Source organism: Nycticebus coucang, chromosome 2 (assembly GCF_027406575.1).
Source record: "Nycticebus coucang isolate mNycCou1 chromosome 2, mNycCou1.pri, whole genome shotgun sequence".
Taxonomy (NCBI): domain Eukaryota; kingdom Metazoa; phylum Chordata; class Mammalia; order Primates; family Lorisidae; genus Nycticebus; species Nycticebus coucang.
In genome coordinates this window covers 130,645,545-130,665,988 of record NC_069781.1, presented here as the reverse complement: position 1 = coordinate 130,665,988, position 20,444 = coordinate 130,645,545, and the positions used below count along the sequence as shown (strand labels likewise).

The 20,444-nt window shown below is 44.2% G+C and overlaps 1 protein-coding gene across 2 annotated transcripts in view; it reads left to right on the top strand.

Moving 5' to 3' along the window:
- ADAMTS17 (ADAM metallopeptidase with thrombospondin type 1 motif 17) overlaps nt 1-20,444 on the top strand; it is a 327,885-nt gene that overhangs the window by 112,622 nt on the left and 194,819 nt on the right. For both annotated transcript variants that reach the window (XM_053581837.1, XM_053581836.1), the window contains exon 8: nt 17,164-17,269. In XM_053581837.1, the coding sequence (XP_053437812.1) occupies nt 17,164-17,269 (106 nt within the window). The remainder of the gene's footprint in view (nt 1-17,163; nt 17,270-20,444) is intronic.

Sequence of the window (20,444 nt, the reverse complement as noted above, 5' to 3'; positions counted from 1 at the left end):
GTGGGGAGTTTAATTCACTTGTTTCCCTGTGGATCACTATTGTCCCAGGACCACGTGCTGAACAGTTGTTTTCTGGTTATCTGACATTTTAAGAAGAGTCAGATAAGGTGCATTTTATGTAAACTCTCCAGATTTTTAATTGTTGGTGGCTGATTACAATTTTTATTTAAACACTAAATAGGCTGAACAAAACTCAGGAGTTCAGCTCCTTCCCTGATTGCCAGTTTTCAGCTTTTGATACGGTGGTTCAGGGAAGGGCCTCTGTTCATAAGGACCTGAGATCTAATCCCACCTCTATCACTCCCTTGCCATTGACCTTGGGTGAGTTGTTGGGCTCTTGGAGTCTTAGTTTCCTCATTAGCAGTATTGCAAGGATAATAATAGCATGTACCTTGTCAGGTGGTGATGTGTATAAAGTGAGATTAATGCATGGGAATCTTTATTACAGGGCCTGGTACACACGTAGTAAGTGTCTGACAGGTATTAGAGTTCATCAGCGCACTCCTCTTTGTTATTTATTTTTGCTCATTCCAGTCTATTTCTTCAGCAGCAGAGGGTGGAGGTTTCTGAAGACCAGGCTGGCAGAGGTGATGTGTATTTGTTCACTTGTAGAACTTAGTGAGAATGCATTTGACCTGCACGGTGCTGTGTAGGTCAAACTGATGTGAGTGCTGACCCAGTGATGCTGAATGTCTCATCAGATGTAGGATTTGTTCAGATGACTGGACTGTATCAAAGACGTGACTCCTGTCATGATGGACCCTGGGCGCCTGGAAGAGGGGAGGGAGTATGTTCTGGCCAGATCAAGGAAGAGCTGATGGAGAAGGGGGCACTTGAGTCCTGACTAATTAGAGTGGCGAGAGACCAATGACCCTAGTAGGTTTCCCGAAAAATCCCGAGTTAAGGTAATGACAAAGGTCTGGGTTTAAGACCAGAGAAGCAAGTCCCAGAGTCTATGAGTAGCAAGAAAGAGTAGCACTTGGTGACTACTGAGATGAACAGGGGAAGGAGAGAGAGAGGTTGACCAGGACTGCAAGCTTTTAAACTTTGAGTGGAGGGAAACTCGAGCAGGCTAGGGTGGGCTGACACTGGGGTGAGGGTAGAACAGCAGGCCAGCCAGCTGGGGTGGGAGCAAAGCAGGGCTCAGAAGGGAGCCCACTTCGGGCAATGAGGGCGAGCACCACCATCAGCACAGAGGCAACACGGAAATACATGAAATTGTTCGAAAGGTGAAGAACGTGTGTTTATTCCCTGCCTTTGGTGTTTTAAAGACTGCCACTGACACACGTGCTATTTTTCCATGGTCTGGGATAATTCAAAAACCCGAGGTAGCCTATTGGTAATGAGCTGCATCTGTAAGACAGAGCAGTAAAATAACTTCACCCCAAGGGCAGGGCTAGGACTTCATTCCATGCACCTCTGCCAAGCCAGCAACAATTCCCAGACACTGGCTATCTCCTTGTCTGCCACCGGTCCTCCCCCACAGCCGCTGTTGGTGAGCTTGGTGCCCACCTGGCTCCATGAGGAGGTTCCCATCAACATTCTTTTCCAAGAGGCTAACATGTTTTTATTTAATAACGGGAATGTCATTTTTATATCCCATCAGCAGAGGCAAAGATTTTCTTAGGTCCTCCCCTGGGCCATCTGAAGGGAGGGCTTGTTATGGTAGGCTGATTTAGCTCAGGAATGTTGAATCTGTGTTCAAATGACAGCCATTGTCCCACGTGTGGGTTATTTCTTAGTCAAGGGGCTATGGTAACCTGTCAGGGGGTGATTTATGGACTTGTGCTCAAGAGCCGGTACCCAGAGCTGCTCTGGCCTGCCTGACCCATTGTGCGCCACCCAGGAGCAGGGCCCTGAGAGGTACATATAATAAAGCAAAGATTGGAAGTATTTACCCTGTCCCAAGGTTTCACTTAGATTCCACATTTTATCCCCAGGAGAAAGGGCTTTGCTGAGCTAAGTATTTAGCAAGAAATATGGTTTCTTAATTGCTTTAAGAAAATGTTTTTTTTTTTTTTGCTAACTTGGCAGATATTCCTGTGTAAGGCCTTGTATTTTATTCATCCTTTAAAAATACAGCTATTAGTATAAGAGAGAATGAGGCTGTTTTTCAAAGTTGTCTCAGGTAAGTCTTGAGAACATACTATTGCAAGGGTCCTTAGAAGACAGTAAAGGTGAATTATAGAAATAGCTCATATAGTTCAACAAATACAGGGGAAACAGGTGTATGTAGGCCCTGATTAATATATGGCAGCATGGCTTCCCAAACAATGACCCTTGCACATACTTAAGATACACTCTTATCCTCTAGATCTGCAGTCCCCAACCCCTGGGCCATAGACCAGTCTGCGGCCTGGTTTGTAGCCTGTTAGGAACTGGGTCATACAGCAAGAGGTGAGCAGCAGATGGGGGAGTGAGTGAAGCTTCATCTGCCTTTACAGGCACTCCCCATCGCTTGAATCACTGCCTAAGCTCCACCTACTATCAGATCAGCCGTGGTATTAGATTCTCATAGAGTGTGAACCCTGCTGTCAATTGCACATGCAAGGGATCTAGTTTGCACATTCCTTATGAGAATCTCATCACCCCATCACCAGTTCATGGAAGAGTTGTCTGCCATGAAACCAGTCCTTGGGGCCAAAAAGGCTGGGGACTACCAAAATCGTCCAGTGATCTTGACTGTTCAGAGTCACATTCTCTTATTTCATGTGTGTATGTCTTTTTAATTTTTTTAATTTTAATTGAAGTATGATTTACATGTAGACAGAGTGTCCCGTTCAAGGAATATTTATGCACTGAACACTCTTGTGTAATGAAAATGCAGATCAAGAAACAAGGTAATCCCAGCCCCTGTGTACACTTTCCTGTGCCTCTTCTACTCTGTAGTCTCTCTGGGGTAATACTGACCTAATTTTTGATCACTTACTGAGTTATTATAAGGTAGACATCCTTATGACCAGCATCCAGGTCAAATAGTAGTGTCCATCAGCTGTATAAGTAAGTCCTGTTCCGGTCATGGCACCATCCCACCTGGCGACTTTTTGTTTTGAGATGGAATCCTACTCAGGTCACCCTGGGTAGAGTGCCATGATGTCATAACTAACAGCAACCTCACACCCTTGGGCTCAAGCAATCTTCTTGCCTCACCTTCCCAGATAGCTAGGACTAGAGCCGCCCCCTACAAGGCTTGGCTAATTTTTCTGTTTTTAGTAGCGACGGGGTCTTGCTCTTGCTTAGGCTGGTCTTGAACTCCTGAGCTCAGGTGATCCATCTGCCTCGGCCTCTTGGAGTGCCAGGAATACAGGCATGAGCCACCGCATCCCCAGCCCACTTTCTGGACTTCTATAGTGATGACTCACTTGTGTCTCTTGGTCTTATGTACCTGTGATTTGTGAGTCAAAATCACCTGTGAGTCAAAATCACCTGGTCTTATGTACCTGTGATTTGTGAGTCAAAGAACAAGCAGCATGTGTTTCCCAGCTTGCTACGTTTGGCCCTGCGCACCTGGGACTCCTGTTGCTGCTGTTTTCATGGGGACTCGCTACACAGAAACAGCAGTGATGCCCCCTTGGGGCAGCCCTACTGTGTGCTGGATGAGGTTTGCAGGCTCCCAAGCAGACCTGGAAGGCTGGTTCTAGAGTTCCCTGCCCTGTCACTTTTCTCTGACATTCTTTGAAATTCTCTGGGCATTTGAAGGGATGATTTTAGCCTCTAATTCTGCAGACCTAGTAGTATGTTAATTTCATTAAGAATCTTTTGAAACTGTCACTTCCCTCCAAGGCTGTGATTATGGGTGTTTTTAGAACATTTCAAGGGTCTGGGAACTCCCAAGGAGTCTACTACAAATAGATGTGTGTGATGACACTTGGCACACCGTCGTCTTCCCACTTCTCTCCCAGGGCCCTTAATGTCTCTTATGAGGATCCGTGGCGGCACTGTGCATGCCACCCCCTTGCCAAATGACCAACGAATGTCATTTCTTTGCCTCCAAATGCAGCAAATTGAGAGTTTGTATGGTTCTATTTTATTTTTCTTGAGATAGTCTCACCATGGCATCATAGGTCACAGAAACCTCAAACTCTTGGGCCGAGCTGTCCTCCTGCCTCAGCCTCCCGAGTAGCTGGGACTACAGGCACCAGCTACAATGACTATTTTTTCAATTTTTAGTAGAGATGGGGGTCTCGATTTTGCTCAGACTGGTCGTGAACTCCTAAGCTCTCAAGCAATCCACCCACCTTGGCCTCCCAGAGTGCTAGGATTATAAGCATAAGCCTTCATGCCTAGCCTACATTGTATGGTTTTAAACACAGGGAACTTTTACTCAAATGTATTTTTCATTATTCTCTCCCAAGCATTTCTGTTACTAGTTCAACCTGATGCTACAACTTTCTAGATCAGTTCCTTGTTAATGAAACCATGTTGTGAACATTGAGCCTGGTCCTATAGTACAATGGGTGGCTGTAGCACTGTGCAGCAAATCAGGATTGAACGTTCTGGTGGCCACTGTGTTTGTCACTTACCCTCATGAGCAAGGGGGACACAGGGAACTTCTACTTGTACCCAGGTGTATTGTTCAGGGATGCCCTAACAAAATACTGCCAACTGGGTGTCTTAAACAACACACATCTTTCATAATTGTGGAGTCTGGAGTCCCAAGCAAGGTGCTAGCAGGATTGAGTTTGAGTAAGGCATTTCTCTCCTGGCTTGCAGATGGCTGCCTTCTCACTGTGTCCTCACATGGCCTCTTGTGTATACTCAGAGGGAGGGAGACAGGGAGGGAGGGAGGCAGGGGGATGTCTGTGGCGTCTCTTCCTTTTTTAATGAGGACACCAGTCCTGTCAGATCAGGGCCTCACATTTATGACCTCATTTAACCTTAATTACCTCCCTAAAATATTGTCATATTGGGGATTAGGACTTCAGCCTATGAATTTCAAGGGGACAGAGTCCAGTCCATAGCAGCAATCATGATTAAAATGCTGTGGTTGCTTTTCCAGCCCCGAACCCTTCTGCCTTCCTCCTGCTCTGACTGTCATCTTGATTTACCGGTCTTCATTCATGGTCTGCTCTAATAAGTTTAATTCAAACAAAAATGTTGAAAAATCTGATGATTCAAGGCATGCTTAGGAAGGCTAAGTAGGGAATGTGCTCCTCTTTCTAGGTGGCATTAAAATCTGCTGGAAGTGCTCTGGCCCACCCTCAAATCCCCTGTGGGGACATCTGGCCCCATGGAACAGTGACTCATTCCCCACATGGAGGAGATATTTTTAGGCAAGAGACATCACACTTCTCCCTAGTCTTATCCCCACCTAAAACCCCAACTTTCCCCAGGGAGAGGGAGGGCATTCTTCACCCTAGTGAAGGAGAAACATTTATAGTGAGAGAAGACAGAGGCATCTAAAAGCCATCCAAGTAGGACTAAGCAAAGTTTGTTTAAAAATTATCAACCCATTTCTCTAATATATAGAGATGATGAACATTTTTTCATGTGTTTGTTAGCCATTCGTCTGTCGTCTTTAGAGAAAGTTCTATTCATGTCTCTTGCCCATTGATATATGGGATTGTTGGCTTTTTTCATGTGGATTAATTTGAGTTCTCTATAGATCCTAGTTATCAAGCTTTTGTCTGATTGAAAATATGCAAATATCCTTTCCCATTGTGTAGGTTGTCTCTTTGCTTTGGTTATTGTCTCCTTAGCTGTACAGAAGCTTTTCAGTTTAATGAAGTCCCATTTGTTTATTTTTGTTGTTGTTGCAATTGCCATGGCAGTCTTCTTCATGAAGTCTTTCCCCAGGCCAATATCTTCCAGTGTTTTTCCTATGCTTTCTTGGAGGATTTTTATTGTTTCATGCCTTAAATTTAAGTCCTTTATCCATCTTGAATCAATTTTTGTGAGTGGGGAAAGGTGTGGGTCCAGTTTCAGTCTTTTACATGTAGACATCCAATTCTCCCAACACCATTTATTGAATAGGGAGTCTTTCTCCCAAGGTATGTTCTTGTTTGGTTTATCGAAGATTAGGTTGTTGTAAGATGTTAGTTTCATTTCTTGGTTTTCAATTCGATTCCAAGTGTCTGTGTCTCTGTTTTTGTGCCAGTACCATGCTGTCTTGACCACTGTTTATTGCAGCTCAATTTACAATCGCCAAAATGTGGAAACAGCCTAAATGCCCACCAACCCAGGAATGGATTAACAAGCTGTGGTATATGTATACCATGGAATACTATTCAGCCTTTAAAAAAAATGGAGACTTTACATCCTTCATATTAACCTGGATGGAAGTGGAAGACATTATTCTTAGTAAAGCATCACAAGAATGGAGAAGCATGAATCCTATGTACTCAATTTTGATATGAGGACAATTAATGACAATTAAGGTTATGGGGGGGGGGAAGCAGAAAGAGGGACGGAGGGAGGGGGGTGGGGCCTTGGTGTGTGTCACACTTTATGGGGGCAAGACATGATTGCAAGAGGGACTTTACCTAACAATTGAAATCAGTGTAACCTGGCTTATTGTACCCTCAATGAATCCCCAACAATAAAAAAAAAAAAAAATTATCAACCCAAAGAAATAAGTGGTGTAATTGATTAGAGAATGTGAGTGTGTCAAAGCTTTTAAAATTGCTACAGGAGTGAGGGTATCACCTCATCCCCTCAGCTTATACGAAGACGTCCTGTGCAGGACCATGTCCACACACTCGCATGTGTGTGCACAGCTGTGTGCACACGCAGAGCTGCTGAGGTGCACACATGCAGTAGACTCATTAGGTTGTCACATTTCCCAAATAGCAAAGACCTAAAGAGTCAGGTCTCTTCACTGCTGCTTAGGCAACACGTGAGCAGCCTCAGAGAGCTTTTGAAATAGAACTCAGAGGCTTGCGTTACCTGCTGTGCTCACAGGTGCTGCCCACAGGTGCTCCTCCACCAGGAGATACCTGTGGTCCTAGGTGCCTGGGAATGTGTGCTGAGGGAGCAGAGTGAGGATGGGGGCGTGGCTCTGTGAGGGGGCTCTCCCTCTGACAGGTGACCCAGAAGGAGGATGTGGGTGTCAGTGGGGAGGACTCCGTGTGACACTTCATCTCCAGTCTCCATTTGTCTGTCCTCTGGAGAGGTCAGATCTGGACTCAGATCATAAGCGCCCATCACAACCCCCAGCTAGTTTTTTTTTATTTTTAGTAAAGATAGGGTCTCACTCTTGCTCAGGCTGGTCTCAAATTCTTGAGCTCAGACAATTTGCCTGCCTCAGCCTCCCAGAGTGCTAGGATTACAGATATGAGCCACTGTGCCCAGGCCAAAAAAAAAAAAGAGATTGTCAAGGTTCTTCTGATGTCCTGGACGAACCTGCCAGGGACCTTTCTTGTGGCATCAGGGTCTATTCTAGAAGGCCCCGAGCCTCTGTGTGCCCTCCACAGAAAGCCACATCGTGATTTTAGGAACATTACATCGTCCCCCCGGAGGTCCCCACAACATGAGACAAGACACAAGTACCGTCTTGTCCAGAGGGTGGAAAATGTGCACCATGTCACCATGCACTTGGCTCCGGTTGGTTGCGGCCTGTTGAATATCAACAGTTATTTATTTCTCTTCCCTCCCCCGCTCCCAGCATCTTTTGGTTTCCACAGAATGCAGTAAATTGTTGAAATAAACATTTTTTCTTCTAACTTGTAAGTCCCCAGGGGAGTTTACTCATCTAGTTACCTTTAACCCACTTAACTCACCTAAATGCCCCTTTTTAAAAACTGTATTTTTATTTTTATTTTATTGTATTTCTTTATTTATTTTGAGATAGAGTTTTACTTGTCACCCTCGGTAGAGTGCCCTGGCATTGCAGCTCACAGCAACCTCAAACTCTTGGGTTCAAGTGATCTTCTTGGCCCAGCCTCCAGTAGCTGGGACCATAGGCTCCTGCCACAACGCCTGGCTATTTTTAGAGATGGGGTCTCACTCTTGCTCAGGCTGGTCTCTAACCTGTGAGCTCAGGCAATCCACCTGCCTCAGCTTCCCAGAGTGCTAGGATTATAGGCGTGAGCCACTGTGCCCAGCCTGGATGTGCTCTTGTAGAAGCCACTTCTCTGGCCCCGGGACCCATAAGTCCCCCCTCCATGGACAATGTCTCTTCCTGAAGCCCAGCGTCCCAGAGGTGCCTGGAAAGCCCAGCCCAGGGCATCTATGACCTAAGCTGTAGTCTCACTGGCCCTAGAGGGCAAGGCCCAGAACATACAACCTTTCCTGACTCTGCCCCATACTAAAGATGCCCTGTCACAAAGCAACACACAAACCAATTAACCAAGTTAACCTGGAATGGCTTCAGTTAGCAGAAAATCATAATGTAGAAGGGCAAACCCAGAAAGCTTCCTTTGAGAATGTGCCAGCACGTTCATTGCTTGGCTTAGCAGTTGCAATCGAGGTGACTCCTCGCCTCCCTCCCAGCCCTTTCCTACCTGCCCCCCACACCATTCTTATGCTGCAGGGCCGGGGGAAGGGAGCTTTTTCCACCAGCTCACTTGTGCTTTTGTTGTTATATCTAAGAAGGTTTTACCTACCCGAAAGTGAGGAATATTGACTTCTTCCTTTTCTTCTAGGAGTTTTTGTTTGTTTGTTTGGTTGGTTTGTTTAGTTTTAGCTCTTATATTTAGGTTTTTTTTAATTTCAGTATACCTGTTTTGTTTACACACTTTGTTTTTGTATAGATGGAGTCAAATTTATAAGTGTGCCCTTCATCCAAATGGTGTGCCCTGTACCCGGTAGGTGTGAATTTATACTCATCCTCTCCTCCCCCTTTCCTCCAGCTTGATTTTCTTTTCTTTTCTTCTCTCTCTCTTTTTTTTTTGGAAACAGAGTCTCACTATGTCGTCTCAGTAGGGTGCTGTGGTGTCATAGCTCACAGCAACCTCAAATTCTTGGACTCAAGCAATTCTCCTGCCTCAGCCTCCCAAGTAGCTGGGACTACAGACGCCTGCCACAACACGTGGCCATTTTTTTGTTGCAGTTGTCATTGTTGTTTAGCTGGCCTGGGCTGGGTTTGAACCCACCAGCCTAGGTGTATTTGGCTGGCACCGTAACCACTGAGCTACAGGCTCCGAGCCCCTGCAGCTTGATTTCCATTGAGGTATACTTCTATATGTGCACTTCAGTGCTGATTGATTAGTTCCAATTCCATACATGCATTTGTTTCTTCATTCTTGCAATGTTTCACTTAAAAGAATGGTTTCCTGTCCCATCCAGGTTGTCACAACTAAAGATACCAGATCACCATTTTTTAATAGTTGAGTAGTACTCCACAGTATTTGTATACCACATTTTGCTAATTCATTCATGTATTGGTGGGCACTAGGATTGTTTCCATGTCTTTGCTATTGTGAGTTGTACTGCTATAAACATTTATGTGCAAATGTCCTTTTTACAAAATGACCTTTTGTTTCTTTAGGTATATGCCCAGTGGTGGGATTGCCGGATCAAATGGTATAATTTCTCCATATAATTTTTCATAGAGGTTGTACTAGTTTGCAGCCTCTCCAACAGTGTATAAGAGTTTCCAGCATCTATTGTTTGGGGACTTTTTAATGCGAGTCATTGGAGTTAGATGATATCTCACTGTGGCTTTAATTAGCATTTCTCTAATGATTAGAGATGTTGAGTGTGTTGCCCGTTAGTACGTCTTCACTTGAAAAGTTTCTGTTCATGTCCTTTGCCCACTTTTTAATGGAGTTGTTTGGTTGTTTCTTGCTCATTTGCTTGAGTTCTTTGTAGATTCTGGTTATCGGTCCTTTATCAGAGGTGTAGCATGTTAATATTTTCTCTCATTCTGTGGGCTATTTGCTCTTTTGATTGTGTCCTTGGCTTTGCAGAAGCATTTTAATTTGACTGGGTCGCATTTATTTATTTGTGTTGTTGCTATGATTGCTTTTTGGGTCTTCTTTGTGAATTCTTTGCCTAGGCTGATATTTATAATAGTTTTCCCGACATTTTTGTCATTTTGATGTAAGTCTTACATGTGGTATGAGGTAGAGGTAGACCCTCATTTCTTAGTGGCAGGCATACATTCTGAGTAATGCATCATTGGGCAATTTCCTCATTGTGCAAACACCATAAAGTGCACTTAACACAGACCTAAATGGCAGAGCCAACCACACACCTAGACTAAGGTATGGCCTAGCACTGCTAGCTACAAATCCATACAACATATTACTATACTGAATACTGGTAGATACTTGTAACACAATTGTAAGAATTTGTGATTCAAAACATAGAAAAGATACAGTTAAAAAAAAAATATAAAGAGAAAAAAGATGGTACACCTGTGTGGGGCAATTACCATGAATGGAACTTGTGGACTGGAAGTTGTTCTGGGTGAGTCAGTGAGTGGTGAGTACTAGGACATTACTTGTACTACTGTAGGCTTTAAAAACGCTGCATACTTGGGTGACCCCAAAGAAAAGAGAAATAAAGTAATTGTGCTATGATGTTCTGGCAGCTGTGACATCACTAGGCACTTGGAATGTTTTACTCATTATCATCTTCTGGGACCAGTGCACATGCGCAGCCCGTCATTGTGCAAAATGTCATATGGCACATGACTGAATATCTAGTTGTCCCAGAACCGTTTGTTAAAAGGGCTCTTGTGTGGACTTGGCACCCTTGTCAAAATCAATTGACTATAAACGTGAAGGTTTATTTCTAGACTCTTAATTCTGTTTTGTTTATCTATATTTCCATTTTTATTCTAGTACCATGTTTTTCTTGTTCTTAGTTGTATTAAGTTCCGAAATTGGAATACGAGTCATTCAGTGATAAGACTTGGAAGCTATTGTCTTGCAACTTTGTCTCCTTATTACTTCATTTCATCCTGAGTGAGTTGTTGCTTGTCTCAGAGTCCCTAGTGTTCCTTTCAGTTAGTAAGTATCAGGCACAGGTGTGGCTGATACTTGGCAGTGGTGGCTTCTGCCATGCTTGTATTTAGGCCCCTCTTTGAGGCCATCACCCGCTACCTTCTGTCCGTGGTGTAGGGATAAAGACCTTGGGTAACACATCTTCCCTCCACTGTGACTGACCTCTCCAGAAAAAGAGAGGCAGAGAAACCGGGACATCAAGGTGATGTCTGTGAGAGGTTGTATGGCTGTGCTCCCAGAAGATGAGACGCTGAGCTGGGGCAGAAAACCATGGACAGGACAGGTCCAGAACAGAGTTCTTCAGTCCCAGGCAGGGGGACTACCCCAGCCAGCCACCTCTCCTCCAGCCTTCCAGAGCCTTGCCATTGACGTTCTTTCTCGCTTTGTTAGTGTTAGAGGCTGTGCCTGTCCTTCAGCATGTGTGAGGCTCTGGCCACTCTGTGCAGAGCCCTTTGGGGTCAGGGACTTACCTTGGAAGGTGATGACCTTTTAGACCTTAGAAGATGGAAGCAAAATTACAGAGGTGCATAGACATGAGTTAGTCATAGTACAAGTTACTATTAATAGAAGCAGTACTTAGATGAAAATTACATTTCTTTATTACAACTGATAAGAAGGACTTCATTTTGCCTGATAATAGGATATGATTTTTAAAAATACAGTCTGCTAGTACTTCACACTTGTGACTTCCCTCCTTGATGAAATGTATTTGTAATTCCAAAATAAATTCTTGAGGTGCTTTGGCAGTCATTTGCAGATATGTGCAATGTAGTGAAAAATTTAAGTCTCCAGATGGGCATGTTCCCAGCTGAGGCTGAACAAGGCCACTTTCGCTTTCTTGTTTCAACTCCCATACTATAAACAAGTGGCCTTTTCACGGTGTTTTTAGGGCTACATTTTTCACATTTTTATGCTTTTTGTTGGTGATTTCACTGTTTAAAATGACTCCCAAGCGTAGCGCTCAAGTTTACTGTTCCCAAGTGCAGCTATGACATATCTTCCAAAGAAAACACGTTCTTTAGAGTTTTGTTCAGGCCATGAGTTCAGTGCTGATGAACCAACAATGTACAGCGTGGCCATAAAGTTAGTGTGCAATTTTAAATTGCACACAACTTTCAATTGCCCATGAACTTTATGGTCACCCTGTATATTAAATAAGGTGCCTTTAAGCAGCAACACACATAACCCAAAATTACGTATAGATTAGTTGACAAAAATGTTGTGACCAGAGGTGCACAGTAACCTAGCATTGTGTCTCCCCAGGAACAATTATTTAGTACTCACTAATTCAGTGTTGGGGTCAATTTTGTAGAGCCTAACTACTACAGATAATAAGAATTCTACTGCAGTTATCTTTCACTTGTCACCTGCTAGTCTCTAAGGCATTTGCTCTTAAATGCTGTTTACACCTGCAGCTACTTAGGGAAGTTTTCAAGCACACAAGGTCTTGCTGATGCGACGATGTGACTCAGCCTCCACAACGGTGGTTGCCATGTGGGCACTGGGGCAGTTGCGGCATGGTGCGATAACTGTGGTAACTGTGGCTGTGTCAGCACTTTGAGCATTTGATGGAAGAAGCTTGACTGTCTCCTTCAAAGGCAAAGCCTGTGTGGTCAGACTAATGGGTAGCAAGGCCAACAGCTGCAGACTGCTTACACACAGTTGACCGGATAACCCAGAGTTTATATAGTTGTGTATCATTCGCTCCTTCAACCCAGAGAGGATCAGTGGTCAACCATGAGTTTAAGAATGGCAAGCTTTCTTTCTGTGTAGTTTTCTATTGAAACCAAAAATAATTAAGTGTCCTTACCCGACATCCTCTACAAAATTGTGCTCTTACCAAGGAAAGGGAAAGGGAGATGAGAGAGTGTCCATGTTGAGCTGGTCACACATCTCTGGTGGACGTGAGCCTCTACTCTAGCTGAATCAGGTGTGGCTACATGCCTTCATTTCTTCCCTCTGCATTTCAGGTTTTTAGATGTGATTTTGCTTCACTAAACTGTGCTGGGGATGTTGTCAAGGTGGAGGGAGCTGCTGTTTTGGTGAGGATGTGGCACATGCTTGGTCACAGGTGTATCGACTATGAATTTCCTGTATTACCTGCTGTCTGAAGGGCTGTTACAGTTGGAATTAAGATCCAAAGAGTGTTTTTGTTTTTGTATTTTTGGCCTCCCAACTATACCTCTGCTCTAAATAGATAAGTTAAATATAATCAATGATTTTAATTTCCATTGCAACATGCATATTGATTCCATTAGCTTTAAGTCCCCCCAAAAGAGAAAAATTAAAAAGATCTCTAATTCCCTAACCATGTCTTAGGCTCCTCACTGTTAATATTGTGTGTCTCTCCCTCGGGTTGTTTTATCTTTAGTTTTAAAAGTATCTGGACCCAAGCCCATGAAACCTTCACGCTATTCTTTGTACATCTCAAACACATTAGGATTTATCAAAATCCTCTAAATCCTCAGATATTTCATTGTTTGGAGTCACTGAAGCTTTAGTGAGGGAAGCCAGGGTTTGCCTGGAAGAACATGAGGCGGGAGGCAGGGAACCCTGCATTCTTATCCTAGTTTGGGGGCTGATTAACCCTAAAACTGTCTACTGAGCCTCTGTTTCCCCATCTGTGAAATGGGGCAAGGAATACCTGCTAGGCGAGGGAAGGGTGAGCGTTCGGAGCAGACGTGGCCGTGGAGAGGCACTGCTGGGACACTCCAGTTGCCTTTCTGCTTCCTTTTTGTTCCAAGGAGCTGTGCAAACATGTGGAACTGATGGTTTCTTTGTTTAAAAATCTTCAAGTAAGTTCTATGATTTGTGGAGAATTTTAAATCCTGAAAGGCCGAAACCATTGAAAACGTCACTTTAGGATCTAAGAAACTGTCACTTCTGTGTAAAGGAGTTCCAGTTGTGTGGAATAGGGCTGGTTCCACAGTGTCAGCGCCAAAGGTAGCAGAACTGTGTTATAGACTTCATTTGTTAAATAAATCAATACAGAGAAACTTGTTTTTCCTCATTCTTGACAAGCCCAGACATGGGGGTTTTGGTGGGTTTTCCTAGGTTGGTGCCTTCTGTAGCCGGAGGTGGCAGTGGCATCTCTGGGTCTCCAGGGCTCCCTCTTCCCTAGACTGAAGTTTCTTTCTAGAAACATGAAATAGTGGTGGGTTTTGTTTTCTGCCAAAGCCAGATTGCTTAATCACTATCTATTTCCCACCCACCTCCCACAGCTCTCAGTTTTACAACAACCTGGGATTTTCTCCAGACTTAGTTTTGTGCATTCTAAACATTTCCACACCATCCCTCATAAACTCACACAGCTCTTTGTGCTCTGTACCAGGAGCTATTTTCTTTTATGTGTTTTCCCTTGCTTGGTTTTATGAGCAGGCTGGTCATGATTGGAATCAATCATTAAAAGTTTTAGAACCGTTAGGCCTCCTCAGTCCACCGTTGTAGAGAGTATTTCTTGTAAATAAACTGATCCTTTGTTATCTAGTTTAAGAAAAAAATTACCTGCACCTTGGAAAAATTAAAATGCAATTATTGGAAAAGACTTTGCATTGCTGTTTCCCTAGCATTGCATAGCTACCTAATTAGAATGGAAAGTCAGGGCTGCCTGTCTGGGATGCACAGTGCAGCTGAGGCCAGGGGAAGCGTTTGTTTAGCATTTAAGGTCTGCTGGTTCAGCAGCAGAGTCCATGGCCGACCAGCACACTCTGGACAGCAAGCTCAGCACATCTGGCCCAATTATATCTCCTTTCCCCCTTCACCAGGCGACTTCTCTGGGGCGTGCACATCTGATTGTTTCTAATTGACTCATTGACCCAGAGAGACTGTGGCCAGGGCTGGGCGGCCCCGATGGGTATGTGTCTGAGCATGTGTGAGTGTGCATGTGTGTGCGCATGCATGCATGTGTGGTGGGTGTGCATGCCATCAGGGCTATGTGGCTGCATTCCACCTACTCACTGGAGGACTTTCAGCAGCAACCTGCAAAGCAGTTTCAAATGAAACCAGAATGATGACCTCGGAGGCACTGAAAAGCCAGATCACATCCTTTCTGGTTTGTGGTGGTGTTCCTTCCAATAGTCTGCATTGCTGAATTGTATCTAAGTGTGAAAAAAGCATCTTGAGGCCCAATAACATTGGATTCATTTCTTTTTATTTTAAAAAACTTTTTATTCTTCTTGGAAGATACCTAATAATGGGATTGTGGGATCAAACGGAAGGTCAACTGTTAGTTCTTTGAGAATTCTCCATACTTCTTTCCATAAAGGTTGTATTAGTTTGCAATCCCGCCAGCCATTCAAAAGTGTGCCCTTCTCTCCACTTCCACACCATCATCTGCAGATTCAGGATTTTGTGATGTGGGGTCATCTTGCAAGAGACTTGAACAGAAACTTCTCTGAAGATGACAGATGAATAGCCAACCGACACATGAAAAAATGCTCATCGTCCCTAATCATCAGAGAAATCCAAATTAAAAAAAAAACTTTTTAACTTTGACTAAGCATTTTGCATGTTTCCAAATAAAAATAGCCTTGTGGTGCAGTACCCGGACCTAGTGTGTGGGACGTGAGCCCCAGAGCTGCATCTTTTTGCAGTTCCAGGCCCTGCAAGCTTCCTCCATGCCTCTGGGAGAGGACCAGGAGGGAGAACGTGCCCTGTGTGTGGCTGAGCTCTGCACCAGTTTGATTTTGATGTCCGCAGAGAGGATTTGGTTTAGCTCTTTGGGAGCAAGAAGGAGGGGTCCTTTTTAATGAAGTAGTTTCCCCTGTTCCATTATCTCCTACCCTTTGCCAATTACTTCTCTTCTGAGACATCTTATGCAAGTTAGTGCAGGGAACCCTTGGGACAGGGCAGCGAGTGGTGTGGTGGCGGGACATTGTGTGGGGTGGAGGACAGGTGCCCCTTCCTCAGGTGGCCTCAGCCCATCCCAGGGCATAATGCTGGTAGGCAGAGTCCATCTGGGTTTGGCCTCCATGCACCCCCTGGCTAGCCACTGCTGAAGCCACCCACAGTGTGACTTCACAGTGTGGGGAGCACCGAGCCTTTTCCCCCAGGTGCCCTGCACCCCCATCGACTTGTGCAGTGCATCTCACAGAGGTGTGTGGAGGGGCTCGCTTCAGAAGGGTCAGATGCCAGCTTTCCTACTGGGTGCTATTGAGAAGAACTCTGGTAGGCCTTGGTGCTGAGGGACATCTGTTCTGGGTGCAGGGATAGCAGAGGTGTGGAGAGCAGTGGGGAGCCCTGGAGAAACAGCAGGGGTTCCCTCTGTACCCCTGTTGCAGCTGACTGACCAGTACTCCCCAGGTGGCTTGTTGTCCAGAGCTCCTGGGTCATTCACACACATCCCTCTGCCAAAGCAGCCTGCCTCCCCTGGAGAACTCCGCATCCCTCCTAAACAGCTGGCCTGCCTGTCCCCCACCAGCACATCCTGCCCTCTGGTACATAGCCTCTTGCTCACACCATTGCCTTGTGCCATGTTCCTTGTGATGAGTGCCAGTTCGGTTTTCCTGTTGTAGGATGAGGTCCTTAGGTACAATCAGCTGTGTGGGAAATGAGGCAGGCAGCCCTCTGGCTCATCTTCTCTGATGCCTTCAGGGCCCTGGCTTTCCTAGCATTGGCCTTCTTGGTCCCAATCATGCTCTCTCTTTCAAGGACTCCTAATGTATTTTTCTGAATATTCTGCACACCTGTTCTCCGTAAGCTCTAGCACAGATCCAAGCTCATGCCTTGAGAGGGCGAGGCAAAAGACGCCCATGTGCAAAAGTTAAGGAAGTGCTGTCTCTCAGGGATGTGCAAGTGCATGGCCGGCTCCTGAGAGGGAGAGCCTCCTTAAACTTCACACACTGGGCACTTTGCCTGGCTGGCCTCACCGGTCCCAGCCATGGATCCTGAAGTTGGATAGATCTGGTGCAAGAGCCCAGCACTGAGTACCAATCCAAGTGGCCTTGGGAAAGTTACCTTTCTTCTCTAAACCTCAATTTCCCCTTTCCTGGGTATTTAGGATTAAATTGCATGATATGTGTAAAGTATTCAGCATACTTCTGGTACATGTTAAATGCCTGATAGACATTTGTGGCTGTTTCTGTTATTAGGTAAATACAAAAGCATCAAACACAAACCCATCTAGGTGAGCCCTGGACTTCCAGCTCAGTCCCATGGTCAGCAGTGTCCCAGTTTGTCCTTTTGTTGACTGTACATCACTCTAACCATGCGGACTTGCCTGGTGAGATTGGGGCATCCCATGTTCCTAAGAGTGTGTTTTGTGTCTCTGCTGCAGGAATTGCTTACTTAGGAGGTGTGTGCAGTGCTAAGAGGAAGTGTGTGCTCGCAGAAGACAATGGTCTCAATTTGGCCTTTACCATCGCTCATGAGCTGGGCCACAAGTAAGTATCAGACTTTGTCACCCTGCTTCTTTAAATTCCTTTTTGAATACACATTTTTCTCTTGAATCCTGTGAGTTCTCAAACAATGCTGTTCTATGTATTTGCTGGCAACACAGTAGAGGACCCAGGCCACTAAGCCGGGGTCCTAGCATTGCAGGGAGCTGGTGAAATTATTGAACAGACTGGCTTGGAGAGTTGAAATGTTAATTTCATGTTCATGTCTATTCTTAAAGCCAGTCCAGTAAAGGAAAGAGGTTTTTCTCCAAGTGTCTGATTTAGTTGTACTTCCTGTCCTGCATCAGCATGATCTCTGACTCACTCTACGCATATCATTCCAATAATGGGAGTTATCTTTTTACTATTGACTTTCTATTTTCCTTTCAGCTGGTTCCAAACAAAGTCCAAGTTTCTGAATGTAGAACTCCGTGTCTTAGTTTTAAACAATGAATAACTGCTTCACCTTTTTGCACATGGAAATTCTCCCTTTTAGTATGAAATAACTATAGAACCTTAGAGCCCAAAGGTATCTCAGGGAGAATCTGTGGCAACCTCTATTTTTTTTTTTTTTTATTTCAGATGAGGAAACAGAGGGTCAGAGGGGTTGAGTGGTTGGCACCAGGTTACATCACCCACGGGTGGCACTGTGGGTTGACTCTGAAACTGTGGGTTGAGTAGGTGTGTGTTTTATGTTTATCTGAAGTGTGTGTTTTATGTTTCTCTGAAGGAAAATTGTGATACAACTCCTAAAAAAAATTTTAAAAAGTTAAATCAAGGAGGCCAGAGCATGCGTAACAGTGGGAAAATTTATATTGGATTGAATAGTACAAGAATGGAAATCTCATTCTTGAGGGAAAAATTATTATAAAGGTTTCCTGATGACATAGTCCTGCCAGGGAGATGCCTGGGGCCTTAACTGTTATCGTGAGCTTTTGCAAGAGTAACACCAATGTAGAAGAAATAGAAAATCAGTTGTTTTCCTTTAGTATTTTCGATATTTGTTGCTTTACTTTTTGTTTTGTTTTGTTGATCTGGTCCTGTTTTAATGTTTTTCCACTCTCGTAGAGGCATTTGGTATTTGGCTTTTGTGTACTTATGAGAGATCATGATGTGGGTACAGAGAGTAGAAATAATATCATGTTTATTTCCTAGGATTAAGGAGGAAATTTCATGTTACTGACCCAGGGCCTGGTGAAGCCGAATGAGCAACTGTCTCTAAATGCATGGTTATTTCATCTTGACAACTATTTTTGAAATATTGGTGACACCACTTTGCCTATACCTTTTTGAAAATTAGGCGCAATCAAATTTGTCTTAACACCTCTGAGTTGGTAAAAACATATACTGAAGAAGGATTTGCTGTGGGGGTGAGGAGCATAGGGAGCATAAATCAAAACAGATTTGGCAAACATCTTCCCACCTTCCAAGGGCCTGTCAGAGCACTTGGGAAGCAACTGCCTAATGGTTGTGAGATTGCAGAGCTGTCATGATATTTATTTACCAACTTGCAGGTTGTTATGGACATTTGAATAGTCAGTTTAAACAAAACGGTTTGAACTATTGTTATATGAGCTGCAGTGCCCCACAGCAGCATCCAGCAGCCTGCACATGCTGGAGTGTCATTTGCACACACATGTGGACACAGACTAGTGCACAGAAGTCTTTTCTCTGGGGATGTTAAGAGCACAGAGGGTCATTTTCTCCCTGAAGACCTGTTGCATTGTGCTGAATCAAACACTAGCTTCTTAGCACAAGAGGTCTGCAAAGATGAATGGTTAGATTCAGTCATACCCTGTAGCTACAGTCTGTTTAGAATTTCTTAGAGGACTCTTTATAGCTTGCTATTGAACTCTAATTATTTACAAAAACAAATACCTTATTGTTAAATCAAAGCCAATAAATCCTGCTGGCATGTGGCCCTCCCTCTCATTGTGTAATTATGGTTTTCCCAGGGAAATCTGTTGTCTCTGATGATTTCCAAGTGTTGGGGAGCAGATTCACAGGATGAAGCCACATCTTCCTGGACATAGAACTCTCTGCTCACTGAGCTCGGAACAGGGAGCCAGGCTGTATAGGCTGCGTGAAAAGGCGAAGATCAGCTTGCACTCTGAGCCACAGGCCAAGCTGCTTCACAGACACTCAACCTGAAAGACCTTTGCACATTTTGGAATAGAGTGGAGCAATTTAACTCTTTGTTCTTTAGCATATGTTAAGAAAGTCCTAAGTGGCTCACCTGCCAACCCCTTACCATTGAATACTGATAAAGTGATAATATCTCTCTGAAGGATAGGTGTGTACCCTTGTAGGCAGCTACGCTTTGATCTGACTGCCTGTCTGTATGAGTGCATATTATTCCATTTATCAATGAGTTGCATAAATTTTTTTAGACAGAGTCTCACTCTGTCAACCTAAGTATTGTGCCGTGGCCTCATAACTCAAAGCAACCTCAAAGTCCTGGTCTTAAGCGAACCTCCTGCTAGTAGCTGGGACTACAGGCATCCACCATAACGCCTGGCTAGTTTTTCTATTTTTGGTAGAGACGAGGTCTCGCTCGTGCTCAGGCTGATCTCAAACTCCTGAGCTCAGACAATCCACCTGCCTCAGCAGCCAGGGTGCTCGGATTACAGGCATGAGCCACTGAGCCACGATTTTGTTTTTGCTTTTGCTGTCGGAAAACACAAAGGTACATTTCAGGCCCATTTTCAGCAATTATCTCATCTACATTTTGGAATTGTACATCTGTCCTTCCCTCTTCTTTTTCTAGTGTCTCTTTGTGTGCATCATTTTATTTTAAATAGTTAAAACATAACTTGGTTGTTTTTATTTCAAAATAGTAAGGGAGTACAAATGCTTTAGGTTACATGGATTGCTTTTGTTGCCTGCGTCTCTGCTATATGCATGCCCAGTGTGAGTGTGTTCATTGTACCCCTTATGTAGGTTTTGTACCTTCCCCTCCCCTGCTCACCCCATGGGTGATTTCCACTGGGTTTTACTTCCCTCTGTGCTCCTCAGTTAGTTCCAATTTAACAGTGAGTACATATGGTATTTGTTTTTCTATTCTTGAGATACCGCACCTAGGAGAAGTGTCTTCAGTTCCATCCAGATTATTGCAAAAAGTATTAATTCATCTTTTCATGGATGAACTGTACTATACATATATCACATTATGTTAATCCAC